This window comes from Pagrus pagrus (assembly GCF_965226575.1).
Source record: "Pagrus pagrus genome assembly, chromosome: 21".
Classification (NCBI taxonomy): domain Eukaryota; kingdom Metazoa; phylum Chordata; class Actinopteri; order Spariformes; family Sparidae; genus Pagrus; species Pagrus pagrus.
Window position 1 is genome coordinate 6,266,434 of NC_140208.1, and position 14,610 is coordinate 6,281,043.

Consider the following 14,610-nt stretch of genomic DNA (forward strand, 5'->3'; position numbering starts at 1 on the left):
TCGACTTTAAATTACCAAGAAACACTTTCGCTTTTATCTCCTAAATTTACTTAATTGTGTTTACTGTATTTCCCCTCTGTGGTGTTTGTTTTACCTTCAGAGTGCCGCAGTGCCCCAGATAGATACACATCACAGACCGCAGATTCATGTTTGAGGAGAATCGCTGCCAGGAGATTTTTTTGGTTGGATTTCAAACTTCTCATTTAAAGGCGGTCAAATACAGACATAGGAGACGTCTGTGTGGTCTGCATGGGGAGGATGTCAGGGTGGATGAACGGGTCAAACACAGGATCTGACCCAAGAGAGAGCTGTCGGTTTTGTGCACGTGGAACCAAAAATCAACGTTGGCATATTTTAACTCATGTACACGATTTACTTAACATAGGTATCATGATGTGATGTGACGTAACGTGACATGGGTGACATACATGGCAAAAGGTGACATAATGTGACTTGAGGTGACAAAATGTGACATGATTTGATGTAACACGATGTAACGTGATGTGTCATAATGTCACATAATGTGATTTAACATGACATAACATGATATGACGTTACAAACGTGATATAATGTGACAAAACATGAAAAAACCCGACATGATCGACGCAACATGATGTAACTTGATGTGTCATCACTTAACATGACAAAACATGACGAAACGGGACAAAACATGAAAAATCGTGACATGATCGACTATCACGACGTAACACTATGTAACGTGATGTGTCATAATGTGACTTAACCTGACATCATGTGACGTTACATGACAAAACATGATGTAAGGTAATATAACGTGATATACCCGACCGAACCAAACTGCGACCGTCACACAAGCTGCCTCATAAGTTATTGTTTGACAATATTAGATTGGCTAAAACATTATTAGTGAATCAGTAAAATATCAATTGGCAACTATTTTGATTATCAATCATTTTCGAGTAAAAATACCCAATAAGATTGAAGCTTTTAGCGGTTTTTCAGCTTCAAATAGTGTTTTGCTTCTTTTCTACTGAACCACTTTGCTTCACCAAAGACAGAAAACTATGTGAGGCCTCATCTTCTGATTATGACTTCTATCAGTCAAAACCACGACTTCTTATCTCATAATAATGAGATCAGGAAAAGGTTAAGATGGTTATCAATCATCGCTATTTGAGACGACAGACATGGTGACGCTATCTGATTTAATTTGCATTTGTTTCCTCGTTGTTTCGAGACACTGGGAGATGAGGATGATCTTATCATTAATATGTCAACATTGTGCTTTTAGTCTGTGTTCAGGCACAAAGAACGCCGACATCGAGTAGTACCAGACGCATCCATCAGAAATGCATCCCAGCTGTCTCACCACAGTGACTTGTGGTGAGACAGTATGTAATAAAATGTGATAAAAAAGATCGCAGTGACAGGATAATAAGCCGGCTCCGTTATGGCAACAATCATAATCACGATTACTTGGTCGTTTACAACATGATTACTTAATGACTTACTTAATGAAACGTGATGTGTTTATTGAGCTTTTAAAAAACCATGAATGTCTGCACCACATTTAATGACAAACGATTGATGGTGTGTTGAGGTATTTCAACAAAAAATCCAAATAATAACCTGCTGGTTGACCTTCTGCAAAGGTCAGAGGATCACCAGAGTCATTAGGTTTCATCCACTGGGGACCATGAACGTCTGTACAAAATTAGGTGCTTAAATCTGACATGTGTTGAGATATTTTGATAAATAACTTAAATATTAACCTGCTGGTGTTGAGAGAGTAAAGGTCAGAGGATCACCAAAGACATTAGGATTCATCCTCTGGGGACCATGAATGTCTGTATCAATTTTAATGACATTCAATTGATATGTGTTGAGATATTTCTATTTGAAAAGGAAACAAATATTGATCTGCTGGTGGCACTAGGGGAAATGTCAGAGGACCACCAAAGTCATTAGGATTCATCCCCTGGGGACCATGAATGTCATCAAAAATTGATGAGTTTCAATCTGATATGTGTTGAGATATTTCAACAAAAACACGAATAATAACCTGCTGGTTGCGCTACTGCAAAAGTCAGAGGATCACCACAGTCATTAGGATTCATCCTCTGCGGATCATGAATGTCTGTACCAAATTTAATCACTTTAATCTGAAATGTGTTGTGATAATTTAATATCTGCTGGTGGCACTAGAGTAAATGTCAGAGGATCACCAGTGTAATGAGGATTCATCCCCTAGGGACAATGAATGTTTGACCCATCAACTGTCAGACTCTATTCGTCAAAGTAGACCGTCTAAAACATATATGTTTTATTTTCACCCTTCTGAGAGCAGAGAGCTGCGGGGATGTAAATTCACTGAGCGGATCTGTTTGAAGTTGTTGGTTAATTTCAGTTTGACCTCAGCAGAAACTGCGGAGGAGGAGTTCAGGAACAGCTCGGAACGAGAAATCACAAAACCTCGGCCCAAAAACCCGATAGTACGTCTCAGAGACGCTGCACATGAAAATGGGACAGATGATTTGATTCTACGACCCAGGACACGTTTTGAAGAAGTAGTTTTTTACCGGTTGTGATAAGAAAAATTTAAGTACTGTCATTAATCCTCTGCTCCCTCTTTTTAACAAGCTTAAGAATCAGAGGCGGCGGCAGTTTAAGGTTCGTTCTGCGATATTATCCCGTCTTTCTTGTGCCATTTAAATCCTGACACAAATACCATTTTTCACAGCGGGAAGCTCCACTTGTCTTCCCCTTACTACATCCTTTCTGCTGGCGCTTCACGGTGTATTATCCGCAGTCCTACTTTGTGTACACGTTTGGGCTTTTTTTTTTTTGTGTTCATCTCTCGCTAATTTGTATGCTCATGCTAATTTTCTGTATACACAATTACGTAAACAGGATTTGCCCGAGGGGAAGACGAGTCAGCGGTGAGGGAGGGGGGCTGGAATCAAATTAAATCTTGTTTTGAATCTATTGTTTGTGTTTGAATCTCGGCTGACAGCGAGGACTTACTGGTGGTGTTGTATCTGACACCGTAGAACATCTCTGGACAGGGTCGTGACACCATCTGGCCGGCGCTGCTCCTGGGCCAGCAGGTGCCAATGCCATCGATGGAGGTGTCACAGTAGAGTCCCGAGCCTGAAGCGTGAGGACAGAAATGTCAGACACAGACATACATTCCTGACACGCCTGAAGTCTACATATAGCCACGGTGAAATTCTGACAATGCTCCAAAGATGTTGGCAATAAAACTGCGGCGCTGAATTAGCTGTTTGTGTACACGAGCTTTAATGAACACTCCTGCGCTGGCTGAGCGGAGCGTCGTCTCCTGTGGCGCGTCGCCAAAGTCTATTTCCAGCATTGTTCTCGTCTTTGATGTTAGTCTTTATAATCTGAGCGCAGATCAAACTTATCTCCCCGGTGGGGTCTTCCACAACAACCCTGCTTTGTAGTAACAGCTCCGGGAATCAGTTTTCACACATGCGCGAGGAGCAACGTGTCCGACTCACCGCTCCACTGACCTGTGGCATTGCTCAGGGTTTGGTTCCAGGAGGAGGCCAGGGACTGCACTGCAACGGAGAGGGGAGAGAGAAGACTCATCAATAACCTCGATCTCTGTTTGCTCGGTTCAGATGGAGGCTATGAAAATCTCATTAGATTCAGCTTAACAGCTACAAAGGGTTGAGCATTAAAGGGCAACGGTAAACATTGGTGACAGACCTTTTCCCGGAGCAATAACAGCACGGTAGCAGCAAATATGAATGTAGACGTGCCCCGAGGGGTCGGGCTATTAATTCTGTAATAACTCAAGACGATTTAGAGAAAAAGAGCCGGAAATGAGGACGTTCTGCGAGACAACGTCGACACTTCACGTTTAATGTGTTCAGATGTTTCATAACCAACCTGTTTTATGAGGAAATTAATGAATTTATGTAAAATGTTAAGTGAGTGGTTTTAAAACTGTCCTCAGGGAAACAACAGCATCAGCTGTGAGATATTTATGTTTTCTTAACAAAATCCTCGCGTAGCCAAGTGAATTAAAACACTCTTATCCGTCCTTTATCACCAACTGTCATTGTCCGCTTCTTTTAACACTATAAATGATCTTTCTCTAACCTGCATCAAGCGCTTCTTCTTTTAACTGGGAACTTTTAAAGGCACAATCCACCAATTTTACACTCAAACATCTGTTTAATAACAGTAATGTCATTACATCAGGTCATTTTATGCTCCGTTACTCTAAAGGGGACCTGCTATGCTCATTTCCAGCTTTATATTTAAAGATTCAAATCCTGTCCCGCCTAAAAACCCAACTTTCTTTTGATTGGACAAGCTCTCAGAAAGCCTGTCGAGGGGCAGATGACAGGATTTGGACTGTTTAACATGAGCCAGGTGGATTCTGAAATACAATAACGTTTTATTTATTCTGCTGAGCGGAGATTTCAGGATCAGGATCAGAAATACTTTATTGATCCCCGAGGGGAAGTTGCTTGCGTCACAGCTGCTCCCATTCAAAGTCTTAGAAATACGCAGAAAAAATAAAAACTATATATAAGCAAGAATAATAAAAATAGAATAAAAATATAAGAAATGTACATTTTACTAGAAATAAATCAATATATACAGTGTAATAAATAATGCTATAGTTGAAATATGGGTTATTGCACATTTTTGTCTTAATTATTGCACATTATTTGAGAAACAAAGCATCCAGACTTCTCCTATCGACTCAGAGTGTCTGACACTGAGCGAGGAGTTGAACAGTTTGATGGCCACAGGCAGGAATGATTTCCTGTGACGCTCTGCGGTGCATCGTGGTGGGATCGGTCCAGTACTGAATGTGCTCCTGTGGCTGACCACCACGTTATGGAGTGGATGACATGTAACTTGGACAGCATATATCGTCATCATCACTACGGGTTATGAAGAGTTACCATCATTACAAATAGAGATTTTACACAAGTACAGTTTGATTTACTTGTACTTCCACCTAACTATTGTACTTTTTACTCCACTACTTTTATTTGTCAACTTCAGTTACTAGTTACTTTGCACATGCTGCATCAGAGCATATCACCAGTAGCACATATGTTTAAATACATTATTTTTATCAGCAATCAGATTTTTTATTTTTTAAATTAAATAATCAATCTTTTTTTTTTCACATTTCCACAAAACAATCACATATTAATGTATCTGTATCTAATACGCATTTGAAAATGTGAATTTTACATGTGGGATGATTTATTCGTTCGTGTTAAAATTCTAGTTTCGTGTGGGACACTTTCATAAAGGAAAGACTAAATGATGACCTGATTAGTCACAAAGTAATGAAAGTAATAGCTCTCTGCTGCCCTACTTGATGCTTTATGACACCTGATACTCCAGAGACCCGTCGTTCAGAAAGTTCACACGCCGTCAACTCATCACAGAGTCGCGTGGCAGCACAACAGCAAAGCGAGCGTTTGTTATTGGTCTGTTCAGATCTACCTGGAACGTCTTTTGTTCCAGGTACCTGAGGCAAATAGCAACAAAGATCATTCCTGCAAATGCGAGTGTGATTGTGTTCTCTGGGCGTGGATTTAATGAGCAGCTATCACTGTACCTGCGAGGTCGACACAGAAACAGAATAATAGGAAAAGACATTTAGCCAATATCCACACGGAGAAAGTTAGAATTGAGGATGAGGGTTTGGCATTTAGTGGTTGCGGTCACGAAATGGGAAAGACTGAAAATCAATGCAGCCTCACAAGCTGCAGTGAAACTCTCAGGTTGGATATAAGTGCTGTTTTAAAAGCCCCTAACAGCTGATGTTTGCCCTCGACTTACGTGAGACGTTCCCTGACAGCATGAGCAGAGCTTCGCATGTCAGGTCTGCCAGCGAGCCCGAAGGCAGGAGGCTGACGACGGCACACACCTGAGAACAGAGAGGAGACGGGTTTAATCAATGAATCAAACATTAACACAGCGACAGATACAACCTGCTCCTTTAATTCCCCCGTGCGCTGCTCTGCTGAATCGAACTAAGAGACTCCGGGTGCCCTTGAGCAACATGATGCATTTATTAACAGCTCCTCTCGCCGCGTGCAGCACGGCGCTCCCAATTTGCAGCACTTTGTAGTCCGTAATCATCTCTCCCCGTCAACACTCTTTCATGTTTACAGATACAAGGACTCGATAATGTTTAAAGGCAAAGAAATTCCTCGCCGGCTTCTCGGAGGTTGGTCGTGTTATATTGAAAATATTTCTGTTTGTGCATCGTGTGCGTGGCTGCAGTTAGCCTACTTATCGTGTGTGCAGAGGGGGGAAAACATTAAATAATGCACATAATTAAAAACTACAGTAAGAAGCTCAGGAAGGGCTCACATCTGCCGGGTCTCATGTGACAGAAGTGCCGGCATATTTTTGACTGTTTCTGCCGAGATAACAGTGTACGGTCGCATCCAAAAACACACCAATGAAACAGAGGAGGCCCTCGAGTTAGAGGAGCAGTTCACTCATTATCTGCTCAACACCAGGCAGATGGAAAGTCGAGGTAAGTGAAGTAACGTGTAGTGGACTCACCTGACTTTCCATCGACATATCTATTACATTTTTGGGTGAACTGACCCTTTAACATTCCTGCAAATTCTTGATATGTTTAAATTTCTACTTATCATATTTACTTACGCTGACATTGCTACAAATCATGTCATATCACGCTTATATTACATGTTTAGGACCTGGCTTTGACGTCGGGATGGTGGAGGAGCTGCAGGTGAGATTGCGGCAAAGCCAGTGACCACAGTTCAAGACTGTGCTTCAACATTTGTAAACATGAAATCAGAGGCTATTTCTTATTTTTTTTACATTTCCCAGCTGCTTCACATGTTTAGGAGAACGCTGCAACACTGTTTTTGCTCTGAAGCTCCAGAAATGTTTTGAGGAATTTGAATTTTTGAAATCCATTTTTAGAAAATGACAGTTTAGTGGAATTCAGTGTTCGCATCAATATTTCATATTTCATCCACACACTCTGATCTCAGCTGTATTCGTGTTTTGGACGAGCGACTGCTGGAAGCAAACCAGGAAGGGCTGGCGACATATTTGTGCGATATGTTGCGGCGGTGACACATCTGGAAACATCTGCCCGCGTGCCAGCATCTGTCAGGGCCAACAAACGACTGTAAAAGGTTATCCTTTTAGTTTGTGTTTGGACTGAAGCAGCCTCGCTAATTGACCCAGAACTAGGTTACACGTCAGTCGGTGCAGCTGTCCTTGAGTCGGTTCCCTGTGGGCATGAGAGGGTGGCTACTATTACCTATAAAGCAGATGTTTCATTTCCTCCTTAAATAAAACATTCCCATCAATAATGCACCTAAACAGTTAACATTTCACATCTTCAGACGGAAAAATATGTGACTTCTACCTTTAATTAAATGTGTCGCTCTCGTGTTTTAAAAGCACATTCATACCTGACGGTTACAGCAGCGTGAAATACAAGCACTGTGTGTGTGTGTGTGTAATGTCATATAAAATGCTGGAGTGCCCCAGATTTCGAAGGCGAGCTCCTGATGGCTCACTGTGTCTGTTTCACGCTCACTGAGTCCTGGGCAGGTATCAGAATACAGCGCCGGCCGTCCAGCTTCTTCCAAGTAATTAAAGCTCGACGGCCGACGGCCACGACGCGGACAATTGGATTAAAACAGCCTGTTCGCCTCCTGTTCCTTTACTCGAGTTGAAGTCCGAGAGTAGTACACTTATAAATAATGTCTGACGTAATACATGTTGTAGTATTGTTTTTGTTATTCACGTGGAACTATGAATAAAGTGAAATCAAATCAAATTCAGACGATTAGTTTGGATTCATGCGCATTTCTGACATTTCTTAGACAAAATAGGTTGATCAGGAATATTTTCCAGATTAATTAATACTTTTTAATAATAAAAAAAACTTGGTTGCAGCCCTGTGACTAACAGAGGAGGGAGGCACAAATACTTTACTCCCTTCATCTGAACACAAATATCTGTACTTTCTTACATCTTTACATCTTCAAAACAGACTCGTTACTTTAGTTTAAAAGCATCTGAGGAGGATTATTGATTATTTTTATCAGTGCACATCACGCACAGCAGACGCAGCGAGACGAAACAACGTAAAAGACGTAAGAAGACGTAAACAGACAGAGAGGGAGACTGGAACGGGGAGAAAAGACGTGTTAATGTCTCGTTTCTGCAGCCCTCTGCCTGGATTTTCTTATTTTCTCACTTTGTTGCTGCTCAGGAGGCTTCACCAACCCAACATGTGGCTATTTGACTGTCTTAGTGGTGCGTTCAGGAACAGCTGGGACGAATCCCCCTGAGTAAAGATGTGTGTACTTTTGCCACGTCTGGTGACTAATAAAGCCCAACTGATCAAAATGACATTTCAATAAAAGTATTATCAAGAAAATGGAACAAAAATGCTAAATATGCTCTTTTCCAGCGTTATATATGTTTAATAGGATTATTATCACTGATGCATTGATGCGTTTTTGTTGAGCTACATTTTTGTCCTGAAAACCTAATTTTGCAGCGCAGTGAGAATATTCAACACCAGAGCTGCAATGATTTATCAGTTGTCAACTATTAAAGGGAAACTACGCACATTTCCCACATTAAAGTGTGTTTACAGGTCTTGTGGAGAACTACTGCATACGTGAAGAAGTATTGTAAAGTCTTTTGTGGCTCCAGAGGAAGCTGCATGCAACCTGATAAACTGCCTCCAGTGATGTCATTCAGTGGCTGAGTTGCATTGTGGGTAATGTAGGCACTAAGGACATAGCATAAAAAAGGCGATATCTGATCATTTGTTTTTGTTAGCGCAGTGGACAACTTGTCAAAATGTATGTATGTTGCAGCCATTATTTTAATGATTTTAATCATGGAAACAGACAAACAGATCGCTTTCCCCGGACAAAAATCGAGTTTATTCAATCGTTTAGTCGCTAATGGAAATGTGAAAGCAGACAGAAATTGTGCCGGGCTGCCACCGGTCAGCCTTCATCTTCCTGTAAGACTTCGTGCCCGAAACATAAGAGCACAATGAGAGTGAGGCCTGTCGGGGAACCAATCTAAACTCTGATGGTGTCATTATTCTGCAGCCGTTGCTCTGTGCAATCAACATTTACTGCATAATGACGCAATAACCAAAAACGTCTGTATTGCCAGTTTAACTCCATCCATCTTCTGGTCAGATCATCATCATCTTTACATGCACAGAGGTCCCTGTTCTAACCTTTCCGGGTTTTAATGGCTCTCAGGATGAGATGTAGTTATTAATATTGCTGTATGATTCAAACACGATCAGGTGACCTCAGCAGGACGTCTTTGATGCCGCCACATTGTAAAGTCTCTGTCATCTCTGCACCGAGACTTTCAGGAGTATTTTTCCTTCTTTAATCAACATACTTTAGGTCTGTTTATGTATGTTTGCAGGCAGCTGAACATCCTTCGCTTAAATATCCAGTGTGCTGTCATCAGTATGTTCTGTAATACAGTGTCAGGGTTCATGTGCTGCAGGAAGGTCAAGAGAGGATTCAGACAGACGCCAGCTAACCTCAGCATGAACTGAATACTAGAGGACCAACAGCTGTAGAGGTGAAGTTCACCTGCAAAATGTCACTGACACAAACACAAAACGACAGTCGGCTCTCATCGCTCACTGGGAGAATCAGTCGGGTCGCAGCGCTACAGTTATGAAAAAGATGAGACTCTTGAAACAAGTTGAGTTTCACTGAAGAGCAGAGTGAAATATTCACAGCAGAGCGGCTGATTTTGTCCACTTTTTAAAAGAACAGTTGATCTTATTGTGGACGCTGATCACATCTTGCATCAGTCGCAACACAACTAGCAGCTGCAGCTTGACTGACATGGAGTGATACCGACCAACAATAAGATGCTCAGGATGATTTATGTAATTACATTCCCAGTGAATTTACTGTTTCAGTACACTGATAGGCCTGGGAGATAAAACAATATCAATATGTATCAGCGATAGACACGTCATTGATAGCAGTGCAGACCAGCTCTGGCCTGTTAAACTTCTTGCCTCCGAGCCGTAGCCCCACCAGCAAACACACCGACCTCTTCAGCCTCTGTCCCGGTCCTCTGCTGCTCCTCTCGGTGTCTCTCATCCTCCAGAGCCACCGGAGTGTCTCTGGGCTCGTTAGGCAGAGCGACCAGGCCAGCTCTGCCCCGCCACCAAGCCTGTTTGCTCTACAGAGACACTTCAGTAGCGAACGTGGATCACCGGAGCAACTACGACTCACAATCCACCGCACCAGCCCCGCTGCTGACCGACAAACCAACCGCGAGAAAAACACAAGCAGACGCAGAGGAAATTATGAATAAAAAAGCACAGGTCAGCTCGCTGGTATGACAATCGCCCAGGCCTACACGCTGATGTCATCATGATCAATGGACGACACCCAGCTTCATCAATCAAACAATCTTTATTTGTATGCTGCAGAATCGCAACAAAAGTCATCTCATGACACTTTCCAAATTGAGCGGGTCTAGACCAAACTCCCTGATTAATTTATCTCCCACTCTCTTCCATCTCCCTTTTTTTGCAAATGAAATCCTTGTTCTCCTGTAACTTTTTCAGACAGAACAGTAATAAAACCGATCGTTTTTCTTTGAATATTGATGACCGCCGAGTACGTCCTTCCCCTCAGGTGAGAAAGTCCGTGTCATCATTGACAGCGTGTTATCTCCGGAGGCACACGTCAACAACGTTACTCCGCCCGCACACTTTCATCTACAGGAACGTTGATCGTCTCGCACCGAACAGCTCCTCCGTTCTCATTCACTCCCTGATCACATCACGTATTGACTGATGCGACTCTTTTCTCTCTGGTCTTGAGCGTCTTCATGAACTTCGCCTGGCCCAGAACTCCCTCTCGTCGATCACATCGCTCCGGTTCATCACCAGCTTCACTGACTCCTGTTAAATATCGCATTGATTTTCAAGATTCTCGCTTCTCACCTTTGGAGCCCTTCAACCTTCAATAGCTTCAGAGATGCTTTATATCTACACACCATCCCGCACCGCTCTGCCATCCAACTCACGACACCTTCTTCTCGCTCGACTACCGCGAGGTCCTCGGCCTTCACAGAGACCGTCAGAGTATTGACTCGCTCCGACCTTCAAATCCTGTCTCATAACACGTCTTTTCAAACCCACGCTGAGTTTTTCACTCATGATTTTACACCTTAGTTATTGTAGAAGATGTGTTTCATATTGTTGCCTCGCTGCCTTTGATACGTTGCTGTTTGTTGTATTGTAAGGAGTCTTCTAGTGCTCTGAAAGACATCTACGAAGAGAATTTATTATTTTATTATTATCAGTTTTATTTACAAAGTGCATTGTTAAACTGTAAAATGTCCTGCCTTCATTACACATCAGTTTGTTATCTGTGTGTTTGATAACCACATCTGAAGGACCACTGCAATAATGTGTGTTTATCTGTAATTTGTTTTGACTCCCTACTATCACCATTGTCACCATCGCCATACGCACACATCTGTCAGGCTCTATATTCACCTCCGCCACCATTAAAGGAGCAGTCTGTAGTTTTGAGGAGGACATTAGGGGAAAGATCTTCACTGACTGATATATTTAACGTCCAAACAAACTAAATAAACAAACAATTTGTTTCATGATGAATAAACAAACTGACCTTAAAGGACAACGCAGTTCCTTACTGTTTAAGTTTGTTTACATGTGGCGGACCCTGCCAACTTTCTAGCTTCAAACAGTGTTCTGGGAACTTATTTTCCTCTGAGAGCAGCTTGTTTACTTAGTTATGGAAAAATAAATATGTATGAGTTTGTATTATTTCCTCATTAATAAAATAAATAGTCAACGTTTGATTTGAACACTTACACACCTTTAAATCAAACATGTATCTCAGTCTCTTTGTGTACATACACATGCTCACATCACTTTGCTGTTTACTTGCTTGATTGACTTGTATTATTTATTATATTTTCCCGAACAGAATATTTTCTGTTGTAGTCTCAAGAAGAAGAAGAAGAAAAACAGCAGCGGGCAAAATTGTGAAAATGATTGTTTAAGTGCTGAAACTGCAATAAAACTTGAGTTAAAAAAAACAAACGGACACTAAGATATGTGATGGAGGCAGGATATCAGTGCAGAGAAACAGTAAGCTCCACTTAAATTCATAATGGCCACGACAATCTTCTTCTGCATTATGATCTCTAAACAGGAGATTTCATATCAGACAACTTATATCCACACCGACACATCTGACAGAAATATCTTAATAAGGGTCTGACTGATGATCGGGGACGATATTCAACATTTTTTCTGTCAGATTGCCGAAAAAATACCCAAATTCAAAAACGTGCTACTTCAGCTCCTCTCACACAACGAGCACTATCTGATTGGTAACACAATCAATAGCTTATAAACAACAAAATGATATGAATCTGCAAAATAACTCAACTTATCAGAGGGAGCATAAAGTAAAGTACCTCAGACTTATACTTAAGAACAGTACTTGAGTAAATTGTACTTGTTTATTTCATCGCTGGTTGTTTGAAAGTGTGACACAAAGATCTTTACTGCGTCCGTCTCTTCGATTATTGATCATCTGAATCAGTTTCAGCCCTGACAAAGCCGTATCGTTCCACCTCTCTGCAGATACTACAGTACTTTTTGTACTTTCCTACTCTATGAGCACCTGGACACTGTGCATACAGGTACACGGCCCTCGAGTACATGTACTCAGTTACTTTGTGACCTCAGCAGACATGTGATATGTGAGTGCGTGGGGGCCACTGCCTGCTCTTAAATCACAACAATGCAGGACGCGAATAGAAAGCAGGGGGATTTTCAGAGAAGGGTTCAGAGGATTCTCAGTTATTCTTAGAGCTGCAGCTCCGCTCACACAATGAGGAGGAGGAGGAGGTGATGAAGTAATTCACCTTCAGGCATCTGGAGCAACATCAGCCCCAGAAACGCCACACATGTCCCCCTCGTGTCCTCACATCAGACGATTTTTTTGTTCACTTTTCTTTAATTCAAGAAGCAGCAGCGAGAGGAGGGCACTTGCTGCATTAACACTTTTTAATCTCCAGTGTCCCAAATCCGGGTTTTTCAGCATCAGCAGTCCCAGAAAGAGAGACAGAGGGGGGGAGACAGAGGGAGAGAGAGGGAGGAGAGGGGAGGGATGGTGTCGCTTGGGATCGTTTTCTCATGCCATCTTAACCCAGAGTCCTTCTTCGTGTTTCACTGTGCATGAGACGACAGCACATCTGCAGCTCGGGCAGCTTATTCAACTAATTCAACGCAGATTGTTTTTAATGTTTTTGCACAAACATAAAAAAAAAAAAAAAAACCCTCCAAGGATTACAGTCCTGACTCAAACCTCTCAGCGCACAGAAACATGCTTATTTCCCTCCCCTCCTTTTGCTTTTAATGGATATTATATTTCGAAATAGCTGCGAGATGGAGATCCAAAAAACAAAACTGACATCTGGATGAGATGATGGTGTTAAATCCCTCCTCGCATCAAGATTACCAGTCAAATCCTCGAGAATGAGACTCGCTGTTATTCAGATACACTCATTTAAGCAGGAGAGGAGATGAGATGAAACTTACCTGGAGCACATAGAAGCATTTGCGACGCATTTCCAGATCTTTACTCTTCACATAATTCTCATTAAACGTCTTCTAATCACTTGGTTGACTGTGGTTTTTATCCGAGTTTTGCGCAAAGAGAATTTAAAAAAAAATGTTGGGGAAACCACAAAATCAGCCCTCCAAAGACACCGCACGATCCACTCAGATGGTTTAATGAAGGAGTCCAGCGGCGGGGATCTGTCAGCTGGTCCGCAGGTGGTGACCTGCTGAAATCAAGTCCGTCCGTCAGTGTCTGTTCCCGGACTGAGAAACTGAATCCACCTCGGAGAGAAGAAGACGCGCACCATCCGCCCCGGACACCGCGGTCCCCCCTTCACAGCTGGCCCCGGACCAGAACTCCCTCCACACGCGTGCTTTCCTCCGTCACGTCCCGCTGCTTCGCATCCAGCTTGTGGCTCCTCCTGCGCGGCCACAGATCGGCTCCTCGACGCGCCGCCCACGTTGTGCCACAACGCCGGCGCGCCTGAGGAACAACCCCGATTCCTCTTCGTGGAGTTAATTATGCAACGTCTCCCTGTCCGGTCCAGATCCTAATCTCTAATCCCGCTTGCAATCTAGACGTCACCCCCCCCCCTGTGAGAAAGTTAAAGGGCTGGGGCTGGCTCTCTAATGAAGGGAAACCTTTTAAAACATGTGTGCGTCCCCGTTCTCGCTTGAATCGGTGCCAAGTCCGCAGTCCAACAGATCTGGCTGAGGGCGAAGATGGACAGATGGTCCCGCTGTGTCAATATAAAGTGAAGCTTCCCCCCGGGATCATCCAGTCAGTGCCATAAAACATGCTCTTTTAAAAATAGACTTCGAGTTAAAAAGGTCCACGTGTTCAGATTTGGTGCTGAAACAATCAATCAGTCAGTCAATCACCATTAGCCAATTACTTTGTTGGCCAAACAAGGAATCTGACTCTGGGTCAGTTTGCTCCCATGCACAG

The 14,610-nt window shown here is 42.6% G+C and overlaps 1 protein-coding gene across 2 annotated transcripts in view; it reads right to left on the minus strand.

The window, feature by feature from the left end:
* The window catches only part of LOC311251020 (corticotropin-releasing factor receptor 1), a 67,123-nt gene extending 52,900 nt beyond the window's left edge, over positions 1-14,223 (minus strand). The window contains exons 1-4 of one of the 2 annotated variants that reach the window (XM_084343278.1): positions 13,641-14,223; positions 5,822-5,909; positions 3,514-3,561; positions 3,005-3,130 (exon numbers count right to left, since the gene is read on the minus strand). In XM_084343278.1, coding sequence (XP_084199404.1) covers positions 3,005-3,130; positions 3,514-3,561; positions 5,822-5,909; positions 13,641-13,670 — 292 coding nt within the window. In that variant the 5' untranslated portion in view covers positions 13,671-14,223. Of the gene's footprint in view, positions 1-3,004; positions 3,131-3,501; positions 3,562-5,821; positions 5,910-13,640 lie in introns of both variants that reach the window. The other variant, XM_084343277.1, reaches the window with a different exon arrangement.
* Between the last annotated feature and the right edge of the window lie 387 nt (positions 14,224-14,610).